Below are 25,193 nucleotides of genomic sequence, written 5' to 3'. Positions count from 1 at the left end.
AGTCCCATTGTTTCCAAAGATGGCAGGGCCACCACTGAAGACAATGGGACTTAGCATCCATGGATTTTGGTACTGTTTTGTCCAGCCTAGAAGCATGCCCTGCTGAGGACTCAGAAGGAGAGGGGGAGATGGAGGAACCTGACCCTCAGCCTGGTCCCAGTTCTGCAGAGGCTGCTGCCAACGAAGACAGTCAGGAACTTGGCATCCAGGCAGCAGAGTTGCCTGCTAACTTGGGCACGGAGGAGGAGGCCAACTTACCCATGCCTTCTTACAGCCAGCGTAGGGTAGAAAGCGTGGGGCTGTGATGATCTCAGAGACTTCATACGAAATACCAACCAATTAAGGAGTAGCTGCACTAAGAAATGCTGGAGACAAAAACCTGGGAGGAACACCAAGACTTTCTCAGAGATTAACTGGCATTCTTGGTGGAAAGCACTCTCTTTGTGGACTCTTTGTTTGCCTCTTTCTTTGGATTGAATCTTTGGACCTTTGCCTGACCTTTCTGTTCTCTGGAACCCTGGATTGACTGATGACCACAGCTCCTTTGATTTTTGAACTCTTTGGTATGCTCTAAGGACCTTGTTTTGTATACCTTGGATCTGACTTGTCCCAAACGCTGTGTCTTGGTTGCAACTCACTATTTGGTAAGTAAGGCTGTTGCTATCAGCTGCTGGCCACTTTCCCAACCAGGTAGCCATGGAGGGAATCTCTTCCAGATCCCCTGCAGACACCAAGGGCCTACTGTACATATGGAGGACTTGGGAGTGAACTGCAAGGAAACTGCCTTTTAAAAGGCAGTGTAACTCACATCAGGAATATAGCTGGTTGTGATACCATGGGGGAATTTTGGGTGTATGGGCAATATGCTGATGGAAAGTGGCAGAGCCACAATATTACACTGACAAGTTTACCCTTCTTCACACCTAACATACAGGGAACTCAACTAATCATCTGCACAGCACTAAGTCTATGAAGTCTAGAGGTAGTAGTTTAATGCCTGTAATAAACATGTATATTTTGGACAAGATGTGCCATGTTTGCATCTAAGTGAAAACTCTGTTGGACCTTCTGAAGAGCCACCATGCAAGATATATACCACTTTTGTATTTTGTCAAACTAAAAAAATCAGTCTTTTATGAAGTGGACCAGATCAACAGATGTGAAGAGATAATAAGACATATTCATAAGTAATTTATTAATTTTGGTTCTGTGAATAATAATTTGCATTTCTTCCAATGAAGACAACACATATGCAACATAGTAATCTCTGTAACATTCCATTCCAAATGCAACACACTTGTACATGGGGGATTTTAGGGACAATTCTGCTTAGGAGTGAAAAATCACAATTTATTTACTGCCTTAAAAGTAGAGGCCTCATAATCAGCTATTCCACACAGGGACATTTTTAAAAGCCTTATTATTCTAAATTTCAAACAGCAGAAAGTAGTGATGAAAATCTATTACTGTAGCTAATGCCAGCCTAATAGTATTGAGATCCAAATAGCTTTCACCTACCTATTTATAGAAGATAAGGAAAAGCAGGTATTTAAGAGGGAATCCCCTCACAGTCTTAAGCCAGAGTTTGGTACGTGGTTGATACAGCTTGCTCTAAAAACTCAAATCTTTATGCCATTACATGGAAACAAAAATGTCCTAAACACGTAGGTGTATGTTAACAAAGTAGAAAATGCAGACTTCCTGAAGAGTAGCAGTGACACCTGAATTTCCTAAATTTCTTGGAAAATAGCAATTGTTGGCACCAAGGGGCAAATTGAGTGATTCCTTCCCTTCCCTAGACTTCCTTGACAGGAATGAGGCCAACAAGAAAATTTAAGGCACTTGAAAGAGGATGCATAACGCTTAGCGCAGAATACATGTCAATTTAGTGGTGTTTTGAACAGCTGCTTTTGGCTCAGTAACAAAATTGGCTCAAATTTAAATTTGTGAATTGTGTAGCCCTGTTACATTTTAGAAACCTCAGCTACAATTTTACAAGACAAACTATTATCAGCCATTCAAAAATTGGTAAGAAAACTAAATAGCTTTTAAGTCACACTAAGCATACATTTCTCAAAGGCTGAGTAAAAAGCGCATATTTTTAATGAGCATAAGCATATTACTTTATGTTTGGTTCTTAGAATATATTCCAATACTTATCTTCAATTTATGAAACTACAAGAGATGGGGAAATTAATATTTTAAGGCTATTATGCCACCCACTTCAGCCATGCTGCTTGCTGAAAATTGGGTGGTCAATTTACTGTTTCATACACCTGAGCTTATTGTCTTTTTTAGGAGTGAAGTTGCCTGAAAGTTCTTTCAGGTTACAGTACTATCTTCTAAATATTACAAACAAACTTCCTATATAACATTACTTAAGTGAATTCTATTCAAGCTAGAAGGGCTAGAAAAACTGGAAGATAAAATGCACTTAAAATTTTCACAGGAAGCCATAAACCACTATCAGCTTAATATCAAGTATTGCATTTCCTCCATGAGTTTTCCTGGAGCTCATCCAGGAATAACACTTAAACCTATTAAGCTAAATTCCTAGCATTTAAACTGCATGTGCTATACAGCTTGCAAAATAGACACCAGCAAACCTATAAACAATCAAAAGCTAAAATAACTCCAAGTACTCAGTCAGTTCAGCTTTATAATGATTACAATCAATGCTTCATGAAACTAACAATGAGAAACTATAGGTTGCTAGAAGAGGACAGAATATCATTCACATAACCATGCACAATTGCAGTGGCTTTGAAATATCCATAAATGACAAACTAGTGCTCTTGCATATAAAGCCTGTTGCTGTACGTTCCAAGGCAAGCAACTAGAGACACATAACTTTAAAAACACTATATGAAGACTGGCTATACTTTTTTCTTTCCACTTCTATTTTACTAAAATTAGTTAAAGATGACATAAGAATTATGCTTATTCATGTGTCTATCAAAGGTAATTAGCTGCTAATGGAATGACATTCATTATCCCTTGAACAAATAAGATGGCACAAACACTGCAATTTGCAACCTACTCATAAGGCACTGGTCTTGATTCTTCATTCACCAAGGAATTTGTATTCTCTGATCATCATTCTTCCTATGGCTGCTTACACTTGAATTAGAAAACAATTCCCCTTCTGACACCTAGTATAGAAAAATACGGGCTTCCATAATTCCTAAAAAAAATGACAGTATTCTACAAACTTATCCCAGTCTTCTAGCAGAACATGGTAAAGCCATCATTTTCACACAAATAGTCACTGGCAATTCACATTTAATAATTATATGAGGGACACTGCATATAAGACTAACTCATTTAGACATTGCAATTGTACAATTACCTACTAAATATACTGCTGGCACTGAACACATTAGGAATTAAAGTCTACATTTGGCATGTCAGGTAAAGGAAAAGGTCCCACAGTAGCAGCTGCTAAAGAAATTAAAGACAGACAATAAGGATTCATGCAAAATATTGCAAAATAATCTTGCAGAGTGAGACATGATTCACACAACCTTCTTCCAAGCATGTTGCAGATATATACTCTTTTAAAAAAAACCTTGAAAAATAATATTTTGAATTACTGTCTTCTATAAGGAATAAAGATCTTTTGGTGCAGCTAACCACAAATATTCAGCTATTAGAAGTCCATTAAAAGCAACATATCCTAGAGAGTATGATAGTTTTGTTCTTTTGACTTGCAAAATTTATACAGAAAGAAAATAACTGCTTGTAGACCCAGCACAAGGACAATGCCACCAATGAAACTAGCAGCATCAAAGGTCGATGTGTGAGAAGATGGTTTTGAAGTTGGCTTGGGAGATGCTGAACCTGTCAAATAAAAGGATTAATTATTAGTGATGGGCTGTTAAAGTGTATAGTGGCTTTTCTATATTTTGTTTGTTTTATATACTGCTATTCTTCCCTCTAGTTTTAAAAAATAACTGCGCTCCATGCCAAGCTGAGGTAAAGGGAGCAATTGTCACCCAGATCTCATCAATCTACTATTTCTAACTATCTAGAATAAAACCCATTTGCTCAATCCTTCCCCTTAAACTTAAATTTTCTGACTTGCTTCATACATACTGCAATTCATTTTTGCTTTTCTTTCCTACTATTCATGTAATAATGAACATATTTGGACAATCTACCTTAATGAGATGAGTGAATTAAATCTTGATATAAAACAAAGTTTACCTGTTGTAGATGAAATAGTTGTAGCACGAGTGGGAATTACTGTAGCATTAGAAGGCTGGGTTACTGGATGTGTTGCATTACCTATTTAAGAAAATGCCACCAAAATTATTCAAGTTGAAACTTGACTACTTAGTTAACAGACCTTACTGGTATATAGTTACATCTCACAATAAACATATTCAGTGGAAGATTTTATCCAGGAAATAAGGCAACCACCTGAATTTTAAGCCTGACATCCTCCTCTACATCTGGATGCCCAAGGCAATTAAAATATCCAAAAATTATAAGCACATAACACAGACATAAACATTAAATACTTATTAGAAAACTCCATCATTAGGTTTATATAAGATGACCCCCAAATCAAGTGTGAGTTTATTCTCCATCAGAAGATTCCTGTTCAGGAGGATTCCAGCCACTGTGGATCGAAAGCCTTGTTGGTGAGACTGGTGGTCAGCAGGGGGAACAGGAAACCCAGGCATTTATTGTCTTACGTTTGGAGGAAGAATTTTAGAAAGCAGATCTCTTTTTCCTTTCCTCAAATTTCACCACAGGAACAGAAGATTAACCTTATCCTCCCATTCTCATTTCCACTGACAGCATACTATAAATTGTATATGCACTTAACACTAGATGGCCCCTGGAGACAAGACTCCTTGAGCTTTTTCTGTTTACATTTTCTCTTAGATATTGCCAGTAAATATATTACTGCAGATAGTGTTAATCCATTATATTCTACTCCCCCAGGATTTACACTCTCCTCAATCCAAATGGCTTGTCAACAATGAGCATTTTTGAAACTACTCTTATAGATGAAAGGGACTACTCCTAGGACTAGTCAAGTAAAGGTCCTTTATGTGCAGAAGGGCACAGAACTTGTAAAAATCTACACAAATATATTAGCTCCTACACGTCAAAAGGGTAGGGAAACCATGGAAATGTCTGATTTATGCAGTAACCAGCCATTATATACACAAGGTTTTACTTGGTCAATATTGTTATCTGCCCCTCTACTAATATGAATGTTCAATGCACATTGTTCTTCATTTACACATTTTCTCATCCAATTTACTGAAAAGCAATACTGAGTTGCAGGCGAGGGCCAATGACCAGATTTTCACAAAGGCCTTTAACAAATAAAGCCTTTATATCCCATTATGACTTTGAAGCAAATATGTTTGTTACCTGTGGGAGGCATGCTGGCTGTGACTGGTGGACTGACTGTGCTAGTATTGCTAGGGGTATCTAAAAAAGAAAAAGAAAATGAATCAGAAAGCACTTTCCACACAGAAGCTGATTTATTATTTTTCTGTTACATTTACAGCTGCATCATCCAGAGCGAAGCCATGGAAGCACAAATAGCTCTCCCCCCTACCTTTACTCATAACATCCCTGTAAATTGGCCAAGCTGAAAGAAAGGTGACTGGCCTAAAGTCACCTGGTGAGCTTCACAATGGGGACTAGAACTTCCTGTCCAGCACCTTAAGCACACTAGAATGGCTTTCAGTAGCATGCTATGCTGTGGAAATTCTTGTGAGGCTGTTATGTAAAAAAAATCTCATGTAATAACAGCGGCAACTAAATCCTGAGGGCCTTAATCCAAAAGAGGGTCAGGTCTAAGTATCATTCAGAGTACACTGAATGTTCTGAACAGTCTACCCTTAAGCAGACATCTTATTGTTCCTCATCTGTTTATCAAATGCTGCCATATGATTATTCCATAGGGCTGTTAAAAGCAAGGAAATGTTGCTGGCTAATACTTTTAATGGTAATGAATGCCACAGTATTTAAAAAACACTATTTTTTTTGTTAGGCCTAATAGAGTCTACACAATAATAAGAATCTGTCTAACAGAGATGACCCTTGCAGAGCGTTTGAAAGACTGTTTCTTCTTCTTCTTCTTCTTCTTCTTCTTCATCATCTTTTATTATGATCATTAGATCCAGAAAGAGACTCAAGCATAAAAGAAACACAACATCCAAAAGGAATAAGCAGCACAATAAAACAATTACTATCAGCTTTTATCTCTAATTTTATCTCTAATTCTTTGCCTCTGAAAGAAATTTAGTAACAGCCAATGGCGCATTACAGACCTGCAGTCTGTAGCGTGGCGGCAGTGGCAAAAGGGTTAGGGAGCGCACACCATTTATACGCTCCCTAACCCTAGTACGTACTAGGCTAACCCTAGTACGTACTGGGGGCAGAAAATGGTCGCGCCCTGTACATACGGGCGCCGCCATTTTGATGTGATGGACACGTAGACTGTCGAATAGCAAAATCATCCAGTTTGCACTGTTTAAGACGAGGTGTGTTACTCAAACTTTGTGGCAATAGGCCTCTTTTCCTTTTCATGGTCAAAATAACGAGGGAGGGAAATGCTATCTGGAAAAATCCTCACACAATGGGGCGCAGCAAAGCACTCAGTGACTGCTGCTTTATCTGTTTATCGACTGTTTGACATATCATCAAACCCTTGCATCTGTAGCCAGCCTAGTGGAACAAGCGTGGGGCCCACTGTACTTTCTTTTTAATAGCTTTGACCTCACACTCTGAGAAGAAATGCTGTGTGTAGTTGTAGTTACCACCACATTTATTATTCCCAAGTGCATTTGGGCCATAACACAGTGCAGTACAGCCAAAGGAATTAAAGATGGTGATGGGTTGCAGGCACTGCACCTGGCACTTCTTGGAACGCTGCTGTTATTCCCCTACTAGGCAAATGAGAAAGGTACATGGTACAATGGCAAACAGTCCAAAGTGCTCAGCACAGATGTTCTAGGTGATGAGCTATCTTCATATCAGAAAGGGCTCCACAAAGAGCAGCTTTCACTTGGATCCCTAAAATGTGGTGCATGTCGTGGTGGCGCCCTTGGCTTCTCTTGTAATAAAGTACAAACTGGTCCTCTGTATGTACGTATTTGTTATCCCCAGATTCAATTATCCATGGCTTGATAATATTAAACAAACACACATGCACACACACACAAATTAAATAAAGCAAACTTTGGTCTTGTCATTTTATATAAGGGACACCATTTTACTATGCCACTGTATTTAACGGGACTAGAGATTTTTGTATGCATGGTATGTATGGTGTGTCCTGGAACCAAACCCCAGCAGATACTGTACTTCAGATAAGCAGGTTCACTAGCTAGGTAACAACTTTCAGATACAGATGCTCACAGAAAAGAATGAAGTAGAAAAGGAGTTGTGCAAACCTAAGTGATACACCTGCCTTGACCATAAGGCCATAAAAATGACTGGCTTAAAAGAGGATGGTAGCATCTGTTTCTGGCTCTTCAGAAAGATGGAAAAACCTACTCTACCACACACTGCATAGGAATTTAGGCTACTATCTTCTTAGTAGACTAGTAGGAAAGAAGTGATTCCCAGGTTTCAACCAACCCTAGGCCTAGCCATTCTGCTCCTTTGCCTTCTACGATAAAATCTGAATTTGCTACAGTTGATGGGGGAGTAGAAGTGGAGACCTATGAACTAGAAGCTTGGCAACTGAAATATTAACATTGCCTTGAGAGTGTTCAAAGAGACAGGGAGGATTTCTAGTTACAGTGTGGCAATTTTGATATGCATGTAAACCAAGTACAACCATCTTCACTTTTTACTTATTATATAAAATAAATGTCTCTTGGACTCGTGACACGACAGCTTTCTCAGTTGCTGGATCCTAAAATAAAAGGATTTATTTCCAAGTAACCCATTGTAAGGGGTGATGCAAATACTCACCCGTACATGTTCCATTTTCAGAATTAATAACAGTACAGTTGACAACATCTTCTGTTGAATTTTTGCAGAAGGACGGAGTTCCTTGTGAAAAAGAAAGATTGTATAAGAATTTTCAGTTTAGTTTTTCAAAAGTGAAAATCTAAAAAACAGCTCTGGCTACAAGTCCCACTAGAAATCGTAAGTCCCGAAATGCACAAGCCAAATGTGCCTTCTAGGTGCTTTGGAGACATGGTGTTCAAACAGTGCACACCCCCAATCTGCCCGGAATTTGCTCTAAGGCCACCTAAGGTAGCTCGAAGCTGGTCCAAAAAGGAGCAGCAAAAAGCCGCTTCTGATGGCTGCCAGTTCATGACTGCAGGAGCAGCTGGCTTCAGCACTGCAGCATCAGGTCCTGGAGCAATTGGGGTTGGAGTGGCCTCCAGTTGCTTCTTTTGTCCCATCTGCTTCATCCCTAACTTATCTAAGGAGAGTTACACAGCCGGTAACCAGCTTTAAAGGTACTTTTCCATTGCTAACAGTATGAATTGATTCCATGATCTACCAAAGTTTTACATGGAACAGTGATGTTAACAAATAAATTAAAATAATGGAATCATAGAGTTGGAAGAGACCACAAGGGCCATCCAGTCCAACCCCCCTGCCATGCAGGAACTCACAATCAAAGCATCCCCAACAGATGGCCATCCAGCCTCTGTTTAAAGACATCCAAGGAAGGAGACTCCACCACGCTCCGAGGAAGTGAGCTCCACTGTTGAACAGCTCTTCTGTCAGAAAGTTCATCCTAAAGTTTAGGTGGGATTTCTTTTTCTGTATAATTGAGGATTCTGTTTGTTAAACAGTAAAACTAGCAAATTAAAGATCAAATCTTAAATTATCTTTACATTATCACTGAAAATCTGAAAAGCTTTATAAGGAAGAGACCAAGTTTGGCTGGGAATTCTATGCATAATTATACTGGCTTCCTTCTTATGTTCCTGAACTATGGTGCAAAGGAAAAATCTTTTAAAAACTCAGAAAAGAGCCCTATTGCATTTACACAACCTTATGGCCTCTCATAAATAAGCCAATATTTTAGGATTACTTTTTTTACACTTTTATAGAATGCCCAAAAGCTCAACCAGCAGAGTTCATACTTGACTCATTCCAAAGAAAAATTGATGTCAAGGAATTGGCTGGTTAATATGCAAAAGTAATCTCCCACATTCTTCTGCTCCTTGGTCCTCACTGCTTCCTCAGGGTTATGGGACTATATGCTACAGCAACAGCAGAAGTCACACAATCTTAAATGAGCAAGACTTCTACCTGATTTTGATCTGAAGACCCAGTAACTCTACACCTTCTTAGTTCCAGTCCTCCAATCCTTACTTTGTTATGTGTTTCCTTTTTGCCAACCACTTAGACTTTCTCATGCCAACACACCACATAAGGTTTTGCCCACATTCTGTTTTCGCCTTGTCTGCTTTCTTCAATAGCATCCCACTCTGGTTTTCTCAGGTCTAGTTTTTCAGCTGACTTGATCATCCCTAGCGAACCTGCTTCTTGGTCATCAGACGACCCTTCGTTCTCCCCATCCACACAAAGACTGTGTCACTCAGGGGGAAACCGCAAATTACACATAGGTCTATTCATCTTTTGTCAAGGCACTGCTGCAACAACTAGTGTCAACAAATGCCACTTCACACATACTTTGAAACTGAAAGAGTACAGTCCAAATTTATCACAACTAGTACCAACCACTAGTAATTGATAAGAAATTAATGATACTTATTAATATTTATATGTTTCAGCTCAATGTAATGAACAGTGAATTGTTTTTTTTAAAAATTGTTTTCAAACTATTTTTGATTAGCGCTTTTATATTTTATTGTATATCCTTTGGGAGCACCAGGGGGGAAAAGCATGATTCTTTTGAGAAAAAGCAGAATATAAATAAATACTATTAGTTGTAATAGTAACAATAATAAAAATATCATCATTAAATACTTTTGTTGAATAAGTAAGTCCATTACCATTGCACTGATACCATGAACAGTTCCCATGAGATGGCTCAACACTACTAATGCAGAGACTGCAGGTGGTATGATTGTTACAGGCATCTAAAAAGAAAAGAAAAAAGAACAGGTTAAAAAAATAGAACCCCACAAGACGACTGATAGATTAGAACTTAAAAAAGCAACATCAAAATTCACAGACATCTGATTATGGCACCACTGCAACCTAGAAGTGTCTTATATGTAAACCAATACTTAGAAGTCCTTAGAAACTAATATATGCCAAGAGAAACCACACAGAGGTAGAACTAACCTACTCACATTCAGAATTTAGCCACTAGTTTTGTTGGTTACCTTTGAGTCTGCGGATCAAGAGACTCATCTATACCTTCTGGGGTGTGATATCTGCATATGATCAAATAGCTATATCTGTTTTGATGGCTTCCCAGTTCATACATGAAGAACATGCACATATGTATGGATCTTATTGTAACCTAAATAGAATATTGGAGAAGTGAGATGTAACACTCTCCAGCACGCACGCACACCCTTCACATGAGCCATCATCCCAGGTACTTTTATCACCAGCCCTGCTCAGTTCCAGTAACTGAACTGGAAGACAAGTACCTCATGTGACAGCATGCAAGACTACAAGAAACAGAGGCAGAACAGTTCACTAACCACCCCTGCCTATGATTTACAAGTAAATGGGATACATACATGACTACTGCCACAATATCCAGCACAGCTTTAAGAAAAGTGAGACTAATTGTAATTCTTGTAAGACAGGCTGGGCAACCACAGCTGTTCTGGGGGCCAAACACTCCCCACACCACATCTTGGCAGACTACACTTCCCGTCACATACCTCTTAGCTTAAAAAAAAGGCTTGACTGTATATACAATCCAGGAAAAATTGTTCTCATGACTCTCAGAGGGAGTAGTAGGAGAACATTTATGGGAGCTAAGGTGACAGAGCCACTGGGGGACAACTAAAAGTATTTTGTAACTGAGAAATTGTTGGGCCTAAATTGAAATGCTAATCCCAACTAGAGGAGACCTACAAATCAACTGCCAAAAGACAAACACATATGAAAATTCCACTGATTTACTAGGTCTATTCTAGTTTGAACTAACTACTGCAGTGCTGAGGAGGGAAAAAAGTTGCCTAGAAAAGCAGCTTTGGCGATAACAAACATCGCATTACATGGAGTACTAAGATGTGAGCTAATACCTTTGTACCTGCATAAAATGAATGCATTAATTGGCTTTCAGCCTCTTTGACACAGGACAACACCATACCTATGAGCTGAAGGGAAGCTAAAACCAGACCTCATTTCTTGCTGACACTGAAAGCCATTCTCAACATAGAGATGAACCAAAAGCAGCTTTCTAAATTTTCCATAAATATCTATGGCATTACTAGAGAATTATTCAAGAAGGAATTGCTCTTTTCTATTTAAGATTTTTTACAATGTAAATAAGGACTTGCTGTAGTTAATTTTATTGTAATCCTTTTGTTGTAACTGTCTCCTGCTCTCCTCATAGAAAAGCAGGATATAAACTGAGAATAAATTTAACAGTGGGATGCAAAACCCTAAAAGGTCAGACCCTTTCCCTCCATCATTCCCTTCTCCTTTTGTTTCGTGTCTTTTAGATTGTAAGCCTGAGGGCAGGGAACTGTCTGATTAAAAATAATATTGTAAGCCGCCCTGAGAGCCATTAGGGCTGAAGGGCGGGATATAAATACCTAAATAAATAAATAAAATCTATTAGTAAATATATTCCAACTTATTGATACTGATGGCTATGAAAAATGGCAATACAGAAAGTGAAAGAGAAAGTATATCCTTTTTCTAAATGTGCAATACCCGAATTTGAGCAAATAGACCAAGTCTATGAAATCTTATTCTACAACTTCTCTTGCACAGTTAGTCTCAAAGTTGCTACAAAATCCCTTTGCATAATGAATATATATGGGAGAGTGCTGGACTGCCACCTGAAAAAATGGAAAAGTAGAACAGAGGGACTGGAAAGAAGCTGAAGGCTGTCTCAGGTGCAAAAGACAGAAAGACAATCTTCTTTCAAAGATGATGATTGAAAAACCAACAAAAATAGACAGGACAAGAAATTATATCTTATTAAAATTTTAATATTTATATTCATTTAGAAAGATCTTAGAGCAATGTATAACAAAATCAATTTCAGAATTTAATGTTAAACACATTAACAGTTTTTTTTCATCTAAAACACATTAAACTATTTAACAATTTAAGTTATGTGAACAGCTAAAATATATGTACATGTTAAAATTGGATAAAACCATTAGACCCTTCAAAGGCTTGTTTTAACTTGGCACCAAAGTAAAACCAAGGTTGCTGCCAAATGGGCCTCTACGGGGAGGGCACTCCACCAATTTCATATCATAGCAGAAAAGTCCCTTTCCCATGCCCTCATACAACATACTGTCTCCGCCCCCCACCTCCACTAATGGGACTTTGAGGAGTGCACCTCTCACAGACCTCAATCCTTAGGGAGGTACGTATAGAGGAGAGGTGCTCCTTCAGATATATAGGTCTCAAGTTGTTCAGGGCTTTAGATGGTAACACAAGCACCTTGAATTTGGACTGAAAGTGTTATTGAAAACCAGTGCAATTCCTTTAAGACCACTGTTATATAATGTTCTGGTCAGCAGCCTAGCAATAGCATTTTAGCATTAGCTGCGACTTTTGATTTATCTTCAGGGGAAGCCCTATACAGAACACACTGCTGTAATTTAACAGGTATGTAACTGATACTTAAACTACTCTGACTAAATTATCTCTGTCCAGGAAAATTCATGGCTGCACCTGGACACTCTGAACCACTGAGTTCATCTGCAACTCTGGAGATATAGGTAGGTTGTAAGAATAAATTTCCTCAGGGAGAGCACAACAGACCCATCCACAGCAGGCTGTTGGACCTGAAAAGCACCAATCCAGAGAACCACTGTTTTAATAAGATTCAGTTTCAGTTAACTGGTCTTGATTCAGCCCTTTACAGCATCCACCTCAATAGTTCTAGCCGACCCCAACAAAAAGGACAAAAACAGCTGAGCATCATTAGCATACAAATGGCATCCCATACCAAAACTCACAATGATCTCAATATAAATACTGAACAACGTGGGAGACATGATGGAACCCTAGTGTACCAGACAGCTTAATGGCCAGGGGGCTGGCCAGGAGTCCCCACCCTTACTACTCTCCAGAACCTGTGAAAAACTGCCATCCAATAGAGACAATCTACTTTCCTTAAAGAGAAAAGCAACTCTACTAAGATTCTGTTATCAACAGTGTAGAAAGCTGTCAAGAGAGCCATGAAGATCAACAGGGTAGCACTCCCCCTACTTTCAACTGGAGTGGGTTGTCAGGGCCACTAAGGTCCAAAACATACTGCAGAAACAATCCAGTTTGAGACCACTTTAACTGCCTTGATTCAATCCTAAGGTATTCTGGGAACTGGAATTTTGTGATACACTGAGCCTTCTCTGTTTGAGAGCTCTGGTGCCACAATAAACTACAATGCCCAGGTTCCCCTAGCATTGAGCCAGGGCAGTTAAAGCCATCTCACACTGGATTTTTTCTACAGGGTGTTTTGGATCAAAAGTCAGTTCAGGTACTGACCTGAAATCCCATCTCTACAGGACTGCTTAAGAAAGTTTGGGATTTTATGATTATTAAAAAAAATCACAATTCACACCCACTCAAAAAGATTAAATATAAATCACAGATTACTAGTAAACTATGGATTACCAAACAGATTAGCACACGATAATGCAGACTGGCTCTACTAAATGTAAAATCTCTTCTGCTACAATTATGTAGCTATGTTTGGAAAGCATTAAGTATTTGAGTTTTTTCTTCTTCTTTTGTTCCTACTTTTTGTGTTTTTTATGGGAAGTTAAAACAGAGGATGGCAACCAATGACTCTTTGGAGTTTGCTCAACTGCACCTACTATAAATTGCATCTGGAGGGTCATAAACTGACCATTCTCTTGACCATACTTCCCTTGATCTTGACACTATACTTAATGCAGCCTAGAATCACATTGGCCTTTTTAGCTGCTGCATTACACTGCTGACTCATGTTCAACTTGTGGTCTATTAGGACTCCCAAATCCCTTTCACATTTACTGCTGGTATGCCAGGTGTCCCCTCCCAATCCTATATCTATGCATTTCATTTTTTTCTGCGCAAATGCAGTACCTTACATTTCTCCCTGTTGAAGTTCATTTTGTTAGTTTTGACCCAGCTTTATAATCTATTAATGTCCTTTTGAATTTTGATCCTGTGCTCTAGGGTATTAGCTATTCCTCCTAATTTGGTGTCATCTGCAAGTTTGATAAGCATACCCCCTATTCTAGGGGTAGGCAACCTGTGGCCCGCGGGCCGGATGCAGCCCGGCGAGGCCTTGGGACCGGCCCCAGCCTGGTCCTGCCACTGATTGCCGCCGGGGCCTTTGGCCTCTCACGCGCAGGGGCAAGGGGGGCAATTGTCTATAGACGCCTCAGAAACATGCATTTATATTAACATTTTTAAAAAAAATCAGCAATTTTTTGTGTGTCCTCCACTTTTTAAAAAAAGTGTCCACCATTTGAAAATGTTGTCCTACATTTGTCCCGGTTTATTTATTTAATTAATTTTTTCAAAAAAATTATTTATTTTTTGGCTTTGGCCCCCCAGTTGTCTGAGGGACAGCAACCCGGCCCCCGGCTCAAAAAGGTTGCCTAACCCTGCCCTATTCTTTCATCTTTTTCTACCTTTTCTCTGTCCCGTTAGCATTTTGCCATCTTCTCCACAGTGGCCTTACCACTTCTTTCTTTTTTCTTTTGCTACAGGCATACCCCCAAAAGCCCTTTTTATTGCTCTTAGGCTCTCTAGCAAGCATGAGCACATTCTGCGTTTTCTGACTTTATCCCTATAAGTGCTGGCTATTTGTTTGCATTCCTCTTGGTAATTTCCCACCTTTTGCATTTCTTATACACCTCCTATTTAAAATGTAGCTCAGTTGAAAGTTCTTCAGTCCTCATCCCAGTTTCTTGAGAAACCTCCCATTTCTCCCCCTCACTGGTAGTTTGAAATTGTGCCTTCAGTACCTCCCTTTTGAGAAGCTTCCATCTGTCATGAACTCCCTTCTCTTTTAGTATTCCTGAACATGGGATCACCTCCAGCATTTCTCTAAGTTTACTGATATCAGCTCTCCTAAAGTCTAGAATGTGTGTCTGACTCTGCCTGGCCTCTCCTTTCCACTGTATAACAAACTCTAGGAGAACATGGTCACTCCCACCTAATGATCCCACCACTTGCACCCCATTAGTCAAGTCATCCCTGTTGGTTAGGATCAGATCTAAAACAGCTGATCCTCTTGTTGTCTCTTCCACATTTTGAACAAGCAAGTGAGGAATTTGCTAGACATTAAAGTTTTGGCTAAGTTTGATTTCCAGCAAATATAAGCATAACTGAAGTCACCTATAACTAGTGTGTGGTCATCTGTTCTAGAAAGGCATCATCCAGTTCCTCAGTCTGACTTGAGGGTCTGTAGAAGACTCCCACAATAACATCCCTGTTGTTTCCATCTCCTTTAATTTTTATCCAGATGCTCTCCACCTGGCTTCCAGGATTTAAGTCCTGGATCCCTTCACAGGTGTAAATATCCCTGACATATAATGCTATTCCTCCTCCTTTCCTGTTTGGCCTATTTCTCTTAAAAAGATTATGTTCCCTTTTAACATGTCCCTTAGATCACACTCTCTCTAGTCCATGTCTGAAAGCGTCCAATGCAACTCTTAAGTTTTAATAAGAGGAAATTACAAGCCACTTAGCTTATCTCCAAGTTTACTTATTGCTTAATAGGCATTTGTGATTAAGAATAACATATGCACATTTCCCACAGTATCAATATGACAACTATGTCCAGGGATCCTGGACTCGCTATATCACCAGGTCATATTGTTCACAGAGTGCTAGGCATCTCCCACCACAGAATGCTCAACTGAACAAGGCTTAGTTATGACAGCTGCATGTTGGAATACCTTGGTGAAACAAACCCTTCAAAGGACAGACGCAATAATAGAAAGATTATAATGTGTCAGTGTTGAGATCCCTACAGATAAAGTTCTGTTTGTAGTAAATAAATATATTTATAGTAAATAAAACGATTTCTTAACTACCATTTTGCATCTTTATTACTTACAAGAACAAAGAGAATTATGTTAGCGATGACAAACTTCACACCTGTTTTACTTCCCTGTCTTTTCTAACCTTCCTCTCTGCCCTACCAAAACCTCTGATATAGTTTACCTTGGGCTTTGTTTTTTAGCTGTGACTCAATAACATGAGTTTACCTTTCATACCTATTATGCATTCATATCTGTACAGCAAAACCAGCTCAATAAGTATCAGATCCATTCAATTTACACAGCTGTATAATGTGCAGTACTTTTCAATACTTCTCCACTTATGTTTTTGAACTTAATTTTGTGTATAATCAAGATGAACATAAACATTTTGGGAAATTGAAAGATCAGTTTTTACCACCCGATCAGTGCTTCTCAACCTCTGGCCTTCCAGATGTTTTGGCCTTTGGCATGGGGTTCTGGGAGTCCAAAACACCTGGAGGATCAAAGTGTGAGAGCCACGCATCTAGACTATTCCTAATGGCAGACACAGTGCTCACAAAACATTGCAACACAAGATCAGTCTGACCCTGAGGCATCAGCCATCTCATCTTTGCCGGCCTTCGTCAGGAGCACCACTGTGAGATTTATTATTTTAAGGTAAATGAACTGAAGAAAGCCCTCTCAAACCAAGTCCACATCAGGAGAGGCATAGGACTATTTTTGGGAGGTGTACATTAGCCTACACTCAGCCACTTACTGGGCAAGGGCCTTTAACACTCTCTGTCAAACCCTATGCATAATCAGGTTTAAAGACGACTGTCTCTATAGATAGATAGATAGATAGATATCCCCAAACGAGCAGATAAATGCTGCAGCCTGACCCTTCCTGGCCCTCAAGCAGCTTCTCCCTGAAGGTGACCCTAGAGGCTGTTTGGCGCTTCGTTTTGGCAAGATCTGTTCAGAGGAGTCTGCCTTGCCCAAGACTCAAGCCCAGCCTTCAGACCAGAATGCCCTCCGCTCCGGAAAGAGCCCAGGCCGAAGAACTGGGCCTAGGCCTCGGTCCCTGGGATTAATTCTCACCCGCCAAAGGGACCTGACAGCCCTACGACGTTGGCAAGAAGGAAGGCCACCGAAGGAGACTCTTCCCAAAAGCAAGGCGCCCTGGGATCTGGGCTGCCCTCTCCTTGGCCGTTCTCAGCTGCCCTCCAGTCCTCCGCTCTGGGCCCACAACGAACTCCAACTCCCAGAATTCCACAGCAGAGAGCCAGACAGAGAGTTAAAGCGTTGCCAAAGCGGGCTCTCTCTCCAATGTGGAGGCAGCAAAGAGTACCTCCCGCCCTCCGCCGGCTCACCTTCCTCGTCGGTATCCGTCCCCAGCGAAGAGGAGGAGGAGAGGACCACCAGGACTAGCAGCAGCGCCCAGCCCAAGGGAGCCCAGCGGCAGCGCATGGCGGCAATGGCTTCGCCTCAACGAGGAAGAAAAGAAACAGCGACGCTTCGACCGCCGTCCAAACCGCCTCCAGCGTGGCGTCACGTGACGCGAGAGAGCGGAGGGAGTGGCGCGCGCGCACGCTCAGACAGACAATATCCTCCCCCCCTTTTCTACTTCAGTTTCGCCATTGAAGAAGAAATGGTTCCGCCCACAAGCTTCCCCCCCTTCTGCTGTGATGGAACAGTCCTCTGAAGGGAGGAGCCCAGCGGAAGGGGAGACGTTTCCTCGTCACGTGGCCCCCTCCGAACGAACTGGTTAGAAGGCTCTGCTGGAGATGCTGAGGAAAAGGGGGCGTGGCCTCTTAACGGCCCCACTGCGGGATTAGAGTGCTGCTAGCGGGTGCAAAAGATGGCGTCGAGCGTGACGTAAGGGGGCGGGGCGAACAGGTGTTAACCGTTGCTCCCCTCAGAGGGAGCCAGGTGCCCCAGACTGGAATCATAGAAGAGACCCCCAAGGGCCATCCAGTCCAACCCCATTCTGCCGTGCAGGAAATCACAGTCAAAGCACTCTCAAAAGATGGCCATCCAGCCTCTGTTTAAAAACTCCAGACTGAGTGGTTCTCAACCTTTGGCCCTCCAGGTGTTTTGGACTTCAGTTCCCATAATTCCTGACTACTGGCCAAGTTGGCTGAGGCTTCTGGGATCCGAAGTCCAAAACAAATGGAGACCCAAAGGTTGAGAACCACTGCTCCAGAGACTCCACACACTCTAAGGCAGCATAGCCCACTGTCGAACAGCCCTTACTATCAGGAGGTTCCTCCTAATGTTGAGGTGGAATCTCTTTTCCTGAGCTTGCATCCATTGCTCCGGGTCCTAGTCTCCGGAGCAGCAGAAAACAAGCTTGCTCCCTCCTCAATGTGACATCCTTTCAAATATTTAAACAGGGCTATCATATCACCTCTTAACCTTCTCTTCTCCAGGCTAAACATCCCCAGTCGTTCTTCATAGGACATGGTTTCCAGACCCTTCACCATTTTGGTCGCCCTCCTTTGAACACGCCCCAGTTTCTCAACATCCTTTTTAAATTGTGGTGCCCAGAACTAGACACAATATTCCAGGTGGGGCCTGACCAGAGCAGAATATAATGGCACTATTACTTCCCTTGATCTAGACACTATTATTGATGCAGCCTAAAACTGCATTGGCCTTGTTAGCTGCCACATCGCACTGTTGACTCATGTTCAACTTATGATCTACTTGGACTCCTAGATCCCTTTCACATGTCCCCCGATATCTGTGCATTTCATTTTTCTGCCCTAAGTGCAGTACCTTACATTTCTCTGTGTTGAAATTCATTTTGTTAGCTTTGGTCCAGCTTTCTAGTCTTTCCAGGTCATTTTGAATAATAATAATAATAGGTTTTATTTATATACCGCCCAATCACTGGGAATCCAAGCGGTTTACAATAGAGGGGATAACAGACAGTTCCCTGCCCACAGGCTTACAATCTAAAAGACACGAGACAAAAGGAGAAGGGAATGGTGAGGGAGGGAGGGAATCAGGTCCAGCATTCTTCTCTCCTTCTGAGGCCTGGACCAAGGCAGATGGACCGGAGGGAGGGCTCTTCTTCTTCAGGCTAGCCCCTGATGGAACTGGGCCAGCCTTCTCTCTCCCTCAGAGGCTGAAAGATGACAGTTAGGGAGGGAGGAGCCTCTTTCTTCAGGCTAGCCCCTGATGGAACTGGGGCCTGTTACAGACTGCCAAAATAAAGCTGCTTCGGGTCTCTTTGGAGGTATGCTATTTAAATGATGCATGGGTCCTAAGAGTCCGGAGGTCGCGCCAAAGCCACACTCCATTCCTAAGCACTGGAGTGCAGCTTTGGTGCAGCTTCCGGATTCTTAGGATGCATGCATCATTTAAACAGCACACCTCCAAAGAGACCGGAAGCAGCTTTATTTTGGCAGTCTGTAACAGGCCTGGGCCAGCCTTCTCTCTCCCTCAGAGGCTGAAAGATGACAGTTAGGGAGGGAGGAGCCTCTTTCTTCAGGCCAGCCCCTGATGGTACTGGGCCAGCCTTCTCTCTCCCTCAGAGGCCGAAAGATGACAGTTAGGGAGGGAGGAGCCTCTTTCTTCAGGCCAGCCCGATGGTACTGGGCCAGCCTCCTCTCCCCCTCAGAGGCCGAAAGATGACAGTTAGGGAGGGAGGAGCCTCTTTCTTCAGGCCAGCCCCTGATGGTACTGGGCCAGCCTTCTCTCTCCCTCAGAGGCCGAAAGATGACAGTTAGGGAGGGAGGAGCCTCTTTCTTCAGGCCAGCCCGATGGTACTGGGCCAGCCTCCTCTCCCCCTCAGAGGCCGAAAGATGACAGTTAGGGAGGGAGGAGCCTCTTTCTTCAGGCCAGCCCGATGGTACTGGGCCAGCCTCCTCTCCCCCTCAGAGGCCGAAAGATGACAGTTAGGGAGGGAGGAGCCTCTTTCTTCAGGCTAGCCCCTGATGGTACTGGGCCAGCCTTCTCTCTCCCTCAGAGGCCGAAAGATGACAGTTAGGGAGGGAGGAGCCTCTTTCTTCAGGCCAGCCCGATGGTACTGGGCCAGCCTCCTCTCCCCCTCAGAGGCCGAAAGATGACAGTTAGGGAGGGAGGAGCCTCTTTCTTCAGGCCAGCCCGATGGTACTGGGCCAGCCTCCTCTCCCCCTCAGAAACCGAAAGATGACAGTTAGGGAGGGAGGAGCCTCTTTCTTCAGGCCAGCCCGATGGTACTGGGCCAGCCTCCTCTCCCCCTCAGAGGCCGAAAGATGACAGTTAGGGAGGGAGGAGCCTCTTTCTTCAGGCCAGCCCGATGGTACTGGGCCAGCCTCCTCTCCCCCTCAGAGGCCGAAAGATGACAGTTAGGGAGGGAGGAGCCTCTTTCTTCAGGCTAGCCCCTGATGGTACTGGGCCAGCCTTCTCTCTCCCTCAGAGGCCGAAAGATGACAGTTAGGGAGGGAGGAGCCTCTTTCTTCAGGCCAGCCCCTGATGGTACTGGGCCAGCCTTCTCTCTCCCTCAGAGGCCGAAAGATGACAGTTAGGGAGGGAGGAGCCTCTTTCTTCAGGCCAGCCCGATGGTACTGGGCCAGCCTCCTCTCCCCCTCAGAGGCCGAAAGATGACAGTTAGGGAGGGAGGAGCCTCTTTCTTCAGGCCAGCCCCTGATGGTACTGGGCCAGCCTTCTCTCTCCCTCAGAGGCCGAAAGATGACAGTTAGGGAGGGAGGAGCCTCTTTCTTCAGGCCAGCCCGATGGTACTGGGCCAGCCTCCTCTCCCCCTCAGAGGCCGAAAGATGACAGTTAGGGAGGGAGGAGCCTCTTTCTTCAGGCCAGCCCGATGGTACTGGGCCAGCCTCCTCTCCCCCTCAGAGGCCGAAAGATGACAGTTAGGGAGGGAGGAGCCTCTTTCTTCAGGCCAGCCCGATGGTACTGGGCCAGCCTCCTCTCCCCCTCAGAGGCCGAAAGATGACAGTTGGGGAGGGAGGAGCCTCTTTCTTCAGGCTAGCCCGATGGTACTGGGCCAGCCTTCTCTCCCCCTCAGAGGCCGAAAGATGACAGTGAGGGAGGGAGGAGCCTCTTTCTTCCTCTTTCTTTCTTCTTTATTATTTTGAATGTTGATCCTGTCCTCTGGAGTATTAGCTATTTCTCCTAATTTGGTGTCATCTGCAAATTTGATAAAGTGCCCCCAATTCTGTCATCCAGGTCATTGATAAAGATGTTGAATAGCACTGGGCCCAGGACAGAGCCCTGTGGGACCCCACTGGCCACTGGGAGCATCTCGGCCTCAGAGGGAGCCATCAGGCAGACCCAGCAACATCTTGGACTGCCTGAAGGAAGAGGCCCCTCCCTCCTCAACTGCCATCTCGGCCTCAGAGGGAGCCATCAGGCAGACCCAGCAACATCTTGGACTGCCTGAAGGAAGAGGCCCCTCCCTCCTCAACTGCCATCTCGGCCTCAGAGGGAGCCATCAGGCAGACCAGCAACATCTTGGACTGCCTGAAGGAAGAGGCCCCTCCCTCCTCAACTGTCATCTCGGCCTCAGAGGGAGCCATCAGGCAGACCAGCAACATCAGGGACTGCCTGAAGGAAGAGGCCCCTCCCTCCTCAACTGTCATCTCGGCCTCAGAGGGAGCCATCAGGCAGACCCAGCAACATCTTGGACAGCCTGAAGGAAGAGGCCCCTCCCTCCTCAACTGCCATCTCGGCCTCAGTGGGAGCCATCAGGCAGACCCAGCAACATCTTGGACTGCCTGAAGGAAGAGGCCCCTCCCTCCTCAACTGCCATCTCGGCCTCAGAGGGAGCCATCAGGCAGACCCAGCAACATCAGGGACTGCCTGAAGGAAGAGGCCCCTCCCTCCTCAACTGTCATCTCGGCCTCAGAGGGAGCCATCAGGCAGACCAGCAACATCTTGGACTGCCTGAAGGAAGAGGCCCCTCCCTCCTCAACTGTCATCTCGGCCTCAGAGGGAGCCATCAGGCAGACCAGCAACATCAGGGACTGCCTGAAGGAAGAGGCCCCTCCCTCCTCAACTGTCATCTCGGCCTCAGAGGGAGCCATCAGGCAGACCCAGCAACATCTTGGACTGCCTGAAGGAAGAGGCCCCTCCCTCCTCAACTGTCATCTCGGCCTCAGAGGGAGCCATCAGGCAGACCCAACAACATCTTGGACTGCCTGAAGGAAGAGGCCCCTCCCTCCTCAACTGCCATCTCGGCCTCAGAGGGAGCCATCAGGCAGACCCAGCAACATCTTGGACTGCCTGAAGGAAGAGGCCCCTCCCTCCTCAACTGCCATCTCGGCCTCAGAGGGAGCCATCAGGCAGACCCAGCAACATCTTGGACTGCCTGAAGGAAGAGGCCCCTCCCTCCTCAACTGCCATCTCGGCCTCAGAGGGAGCCATCAGGCAGACCCAGCAACATCAGGGACTGCCTGAAGGAAGAGGCCCCTCCCTCCTCAACTGTCATCTCGGCCTCAGAGGGAGCCATCAGGCAGACCCAGCAACATCTTGGACTGCCTGAAGGAAGAGGCCCCTCCCTCCTCAACTGTCATCTCGGCCTCAGAGGGAGCCATCAGGCAGACCCAGCAACATCGGGGACTGCCTGAAGGAAGAGGCCCCTCCCTCCTCAACTGTCATCTCGGCCTCAGAGGGAGCCATCAGGCAGACCCAGCAACATCTTGGACTGCCTGAAGGAAGAGGCCCCTCCCTCCTCAACTGTCATCTCGGCCTCAGAGGGAGCCATCAGGCAGACCCAGCAACATCGGGGACTGCCTGAAGGAAGAGGCCCCTCCCTCCTCAACTGTCATCTCGGCCTCAGAGGGAGCCATCAGGCAGACCAGCAACATCTTGGACTGCCTGAAGGAAGAGGCCCCTCCCTCCTCAACTGTCATCTCGGCCTCAGAGGGAGCCATCAGGCAGACCCAGCAACATCAAGGACTGCCTGAAGGAAGAGGCCCCTCCCTCCTCAACTGTCATCTCGGCCTCAGAGGGAGCCATCAGGCAGACCCAGCAACATCTTGGACTGCCTGAAGGAAGAGGCCCCTCCCTCCTCAACTGCCATCTCGGCCTCAGAGGGAGCCATCAGGCAGACCAGCAACATCAGGGACTGCCTGAAGGAAGAGGCCCCTCCCTCCTCAACTGTCATCTCGGCCTCAGAGGGAGCCATCAGGCAGACCCAGCAACATCTTGGACTGCCTGAAGGAAGAGGCCCCTCCCTCCTCAACTGTCATCTCGGCCTCAGAGGGAGCCATCAGGCAGACCCAGCAACATCTTGGACTGCCTGAAGGAAGAGGCCCCTCCCTCCTCAACTGCCATCTCGGCCTCAGAGGGAGCCATCAGGCAGACCCAGCAACATCAGGGACTGCCTGAAGGAAGAGGCCCCTCCCTCCTCAACTGTCATCTCGGCCTCAGAGGGAGCCATCAGGCAGACCCAGCAACATCTTGGACTGCCTGAAGGAAGAGGCCCCTCCCTCCTCAACTGTCATCTCGGCCTCAGAGGGAGCCATCAGGCAGACCCAGCAACATCGGGGACTGCCTGAAGGAAGAGGCCCCTCCCTCCTCAACTGTCATCTCGGCCTCAGAGGGAGCCATCAGGCAGACCCAGCAACATCTTGGACTGCCTGAAGGAAGAGGCCCCTCCCTCCTCAACTGCCATCTCGGCCTCAGAGGGAGCCATCAGGCAGACCCAGCAACATCAGGGACTGCCTGAAGGAAGAGGCCCCTCCCTCCTCAACTGTCATCTCGGCCTCAGAGGGAGCCATCAGGCAGACCAGCAACATCTTGGACTGCCTGAAGGAAGAGGCCCCTCCCTCCTCAACTGTCATCTCGGCCTCAGAGGGAGCCATCAGGCAGACCAGCAACATCTTGGACTGCCTGAAGGAAGAGGCCCCTCCCTCCTCAACTGTCATCTCGGCCTCAGAGGGAGCCATCAGGCAGACCCAGCAACATCAAGGACTGCCTGAAGGAAGAGGCCCCTCCCTCCTCAACTGTCATCTCGGCCTCAGAGGGAGCCATCAGGCAGACCCAGCAACATCTTGGACTGCCTGAAGGAAGAGGCCCCTCCCTCCTCAACTGCCATCTCGGCCTCAGAGGGAGCCATCAGGCAGACCCAGCAACATCTTGGACTGCCTGAAGGAAGAGGCCCCTCCCTCCTCAACTGCCATCTCGGCCTCAGAGGGAGCCATCAGGCAGACCCAGCAACATCAGGGACTGCCTGAAGGAAGAGGCCCCTCCCTCCTCAACTGTCATCTCGGCCTCAGAGGGAGCCATCAGGCAGACCCAGCAACATCTTGGACTGCCTGAAGGAAGAGGCCCCTCCCTCCTCAACTGTCATCTCGGCCTCAGAGGGAGCCATCAGGCAGACCCAGCAACATCTTGGACTGCCTGAAGGAAGAGGCCCCTCCCTCCTCAACTGCCATCTCGGCCTCAGAGGGAGCCATCAGGCAGACCCAGCAACATCTTGGACTGCCTGAAGGAAGAGGCCCCTCCCTCCTCAACTGCCATCTCGGCCTCAGAGGGAGCCATCAGGCAGACCCAGCAACATCTTGGACTGCCTGAAGGAAGAGGCCCCTCCCTCCTGAACTGCCATCTCGGCCTCAGAGGGAGCCATCAGGCAGACCCAGCAACATCAGGGACTGCCTGAAGGAAGAGGCCCCTCCCTCCTCAACTGTCATCTCGGCCTCAGAGGGAGCCATCAGGCAGACCCAGCAACATCTTGGACTGCCTGAAGGAAGAGGCCCCTCCCTCCTCAACTGTCATCTCGGCCTCAGAGGGAGCCATCAGGCAGACCCAGCAACATCGGGGACTGCCTGAAGGAAGAGGCCCCTCCCTCCTCAACTGTCATCTCGGCCTCAGAGGGAGCCATCAGGCAGACCCAGCAACTTCTTGGACTGCCTGAAGGAAGAGGCCCCTCCCTCCTCAACTGCCATCTCGGCCTCAGAGGGAGCCATCAGGCAGACCCAGCAACATCAGGGACTGCCTGAAGGAAGAGGCCCCTCCCTCCTCAACTGTCATCTCGGCCTCAGAGGGAGCCATCAGGCAGACCAGCAACATCTTGGACTGCCTGAAGGAAGAGGCCCCTCCCTCCTCAACTGTCATCTCGGCCTCAGAGGGAGCCATCAGGCAGACCAGCAACATCTTGGACTG

At 45.3% G+C, this 25,193-nt stretch overlaps 1 protein-coding gene across 1 annotated transcript; it reads right to left on the bottom strand.

Annotated features, from left to right (window-relative positions):
* Positions 1–1,176: 1,176 nt before the first annotated feature.
* On the bottom strand, positions 1,177–17,786 carry LOC149311229 (sialomucin core protein 24-like). The gene is made up of 6 exons (XM_089530597.1): positions 17,453–17,786; positions 9,960–10,046; positions 7,951–8,031; positions 5,392–5,451; positions 4,207–4,287; positions 1,177–3,840 (listed from the first exon to the last, which is right to left on the bottom strand). The coding sequence occupies exons 1-6, from the start codon at positions 17,547–17,549 to the stop codon at positions 3,677–3,679; spliced, it is 570 nt and encodes a 189-aa protein (XP_089386723.1). The 5' UTR covers positions 17,550–17,786; the 3' UTR covers positions 1,177–3,676.
* Positions 17,787–25,193: the final 7,407 nt, after the last annotated feature.

Source organism: Sceloporus occidentalis, unplaced genomic scaffold (genome assembly GCF_023333645.1).
Source record: "Sceloporus occidentalis isolate IW3139 unplaced genomic scaffold, rSceOcc1.0.p SCAF_6, whole genome shotgun sequence".
Classification (NCBI taxonomy): domain Eukaryota; kingdom Metazoa; phylum Chordata; class Lepidosauria; order Squamata; family Phrynosomatidae; genus Sceloporus; species Sceloporus occidentalis.
The sequence above is the reverse complement of the archived record's forward strand: the minus strand, read 5'-3'. Positions and strand labels throughout refer to the sequence as shown.

What these genes read in the sequence shown, in the direction of transcription:
- LOC149311229 (XM_089530597.1), bottom strand. Translation starts at nt 17,549, where the DNA reads ATGCGCTGCCGCTGGGCTCCCTTGGGCTGGGCGCTGCTGCTAGTCCTG. An exon ending in TTCATGGTATCAGTGCAATG is followed by an intron (nt 8,032 to 9,959) that starts GTAATGGACTTA and finishes CTTTTTCACAAG; the next exon opens with GAACTCCGTCCTTCTGCAAA. An exon ending in AACTATTTCATCTACAACAG is followed by an intron (nt 3,841 to 4,206) that starts GTAAACTTTGTT and finishes TTTATTTGACAG; the next exon opens with GTTCAGCATCTCCCAAGCCA.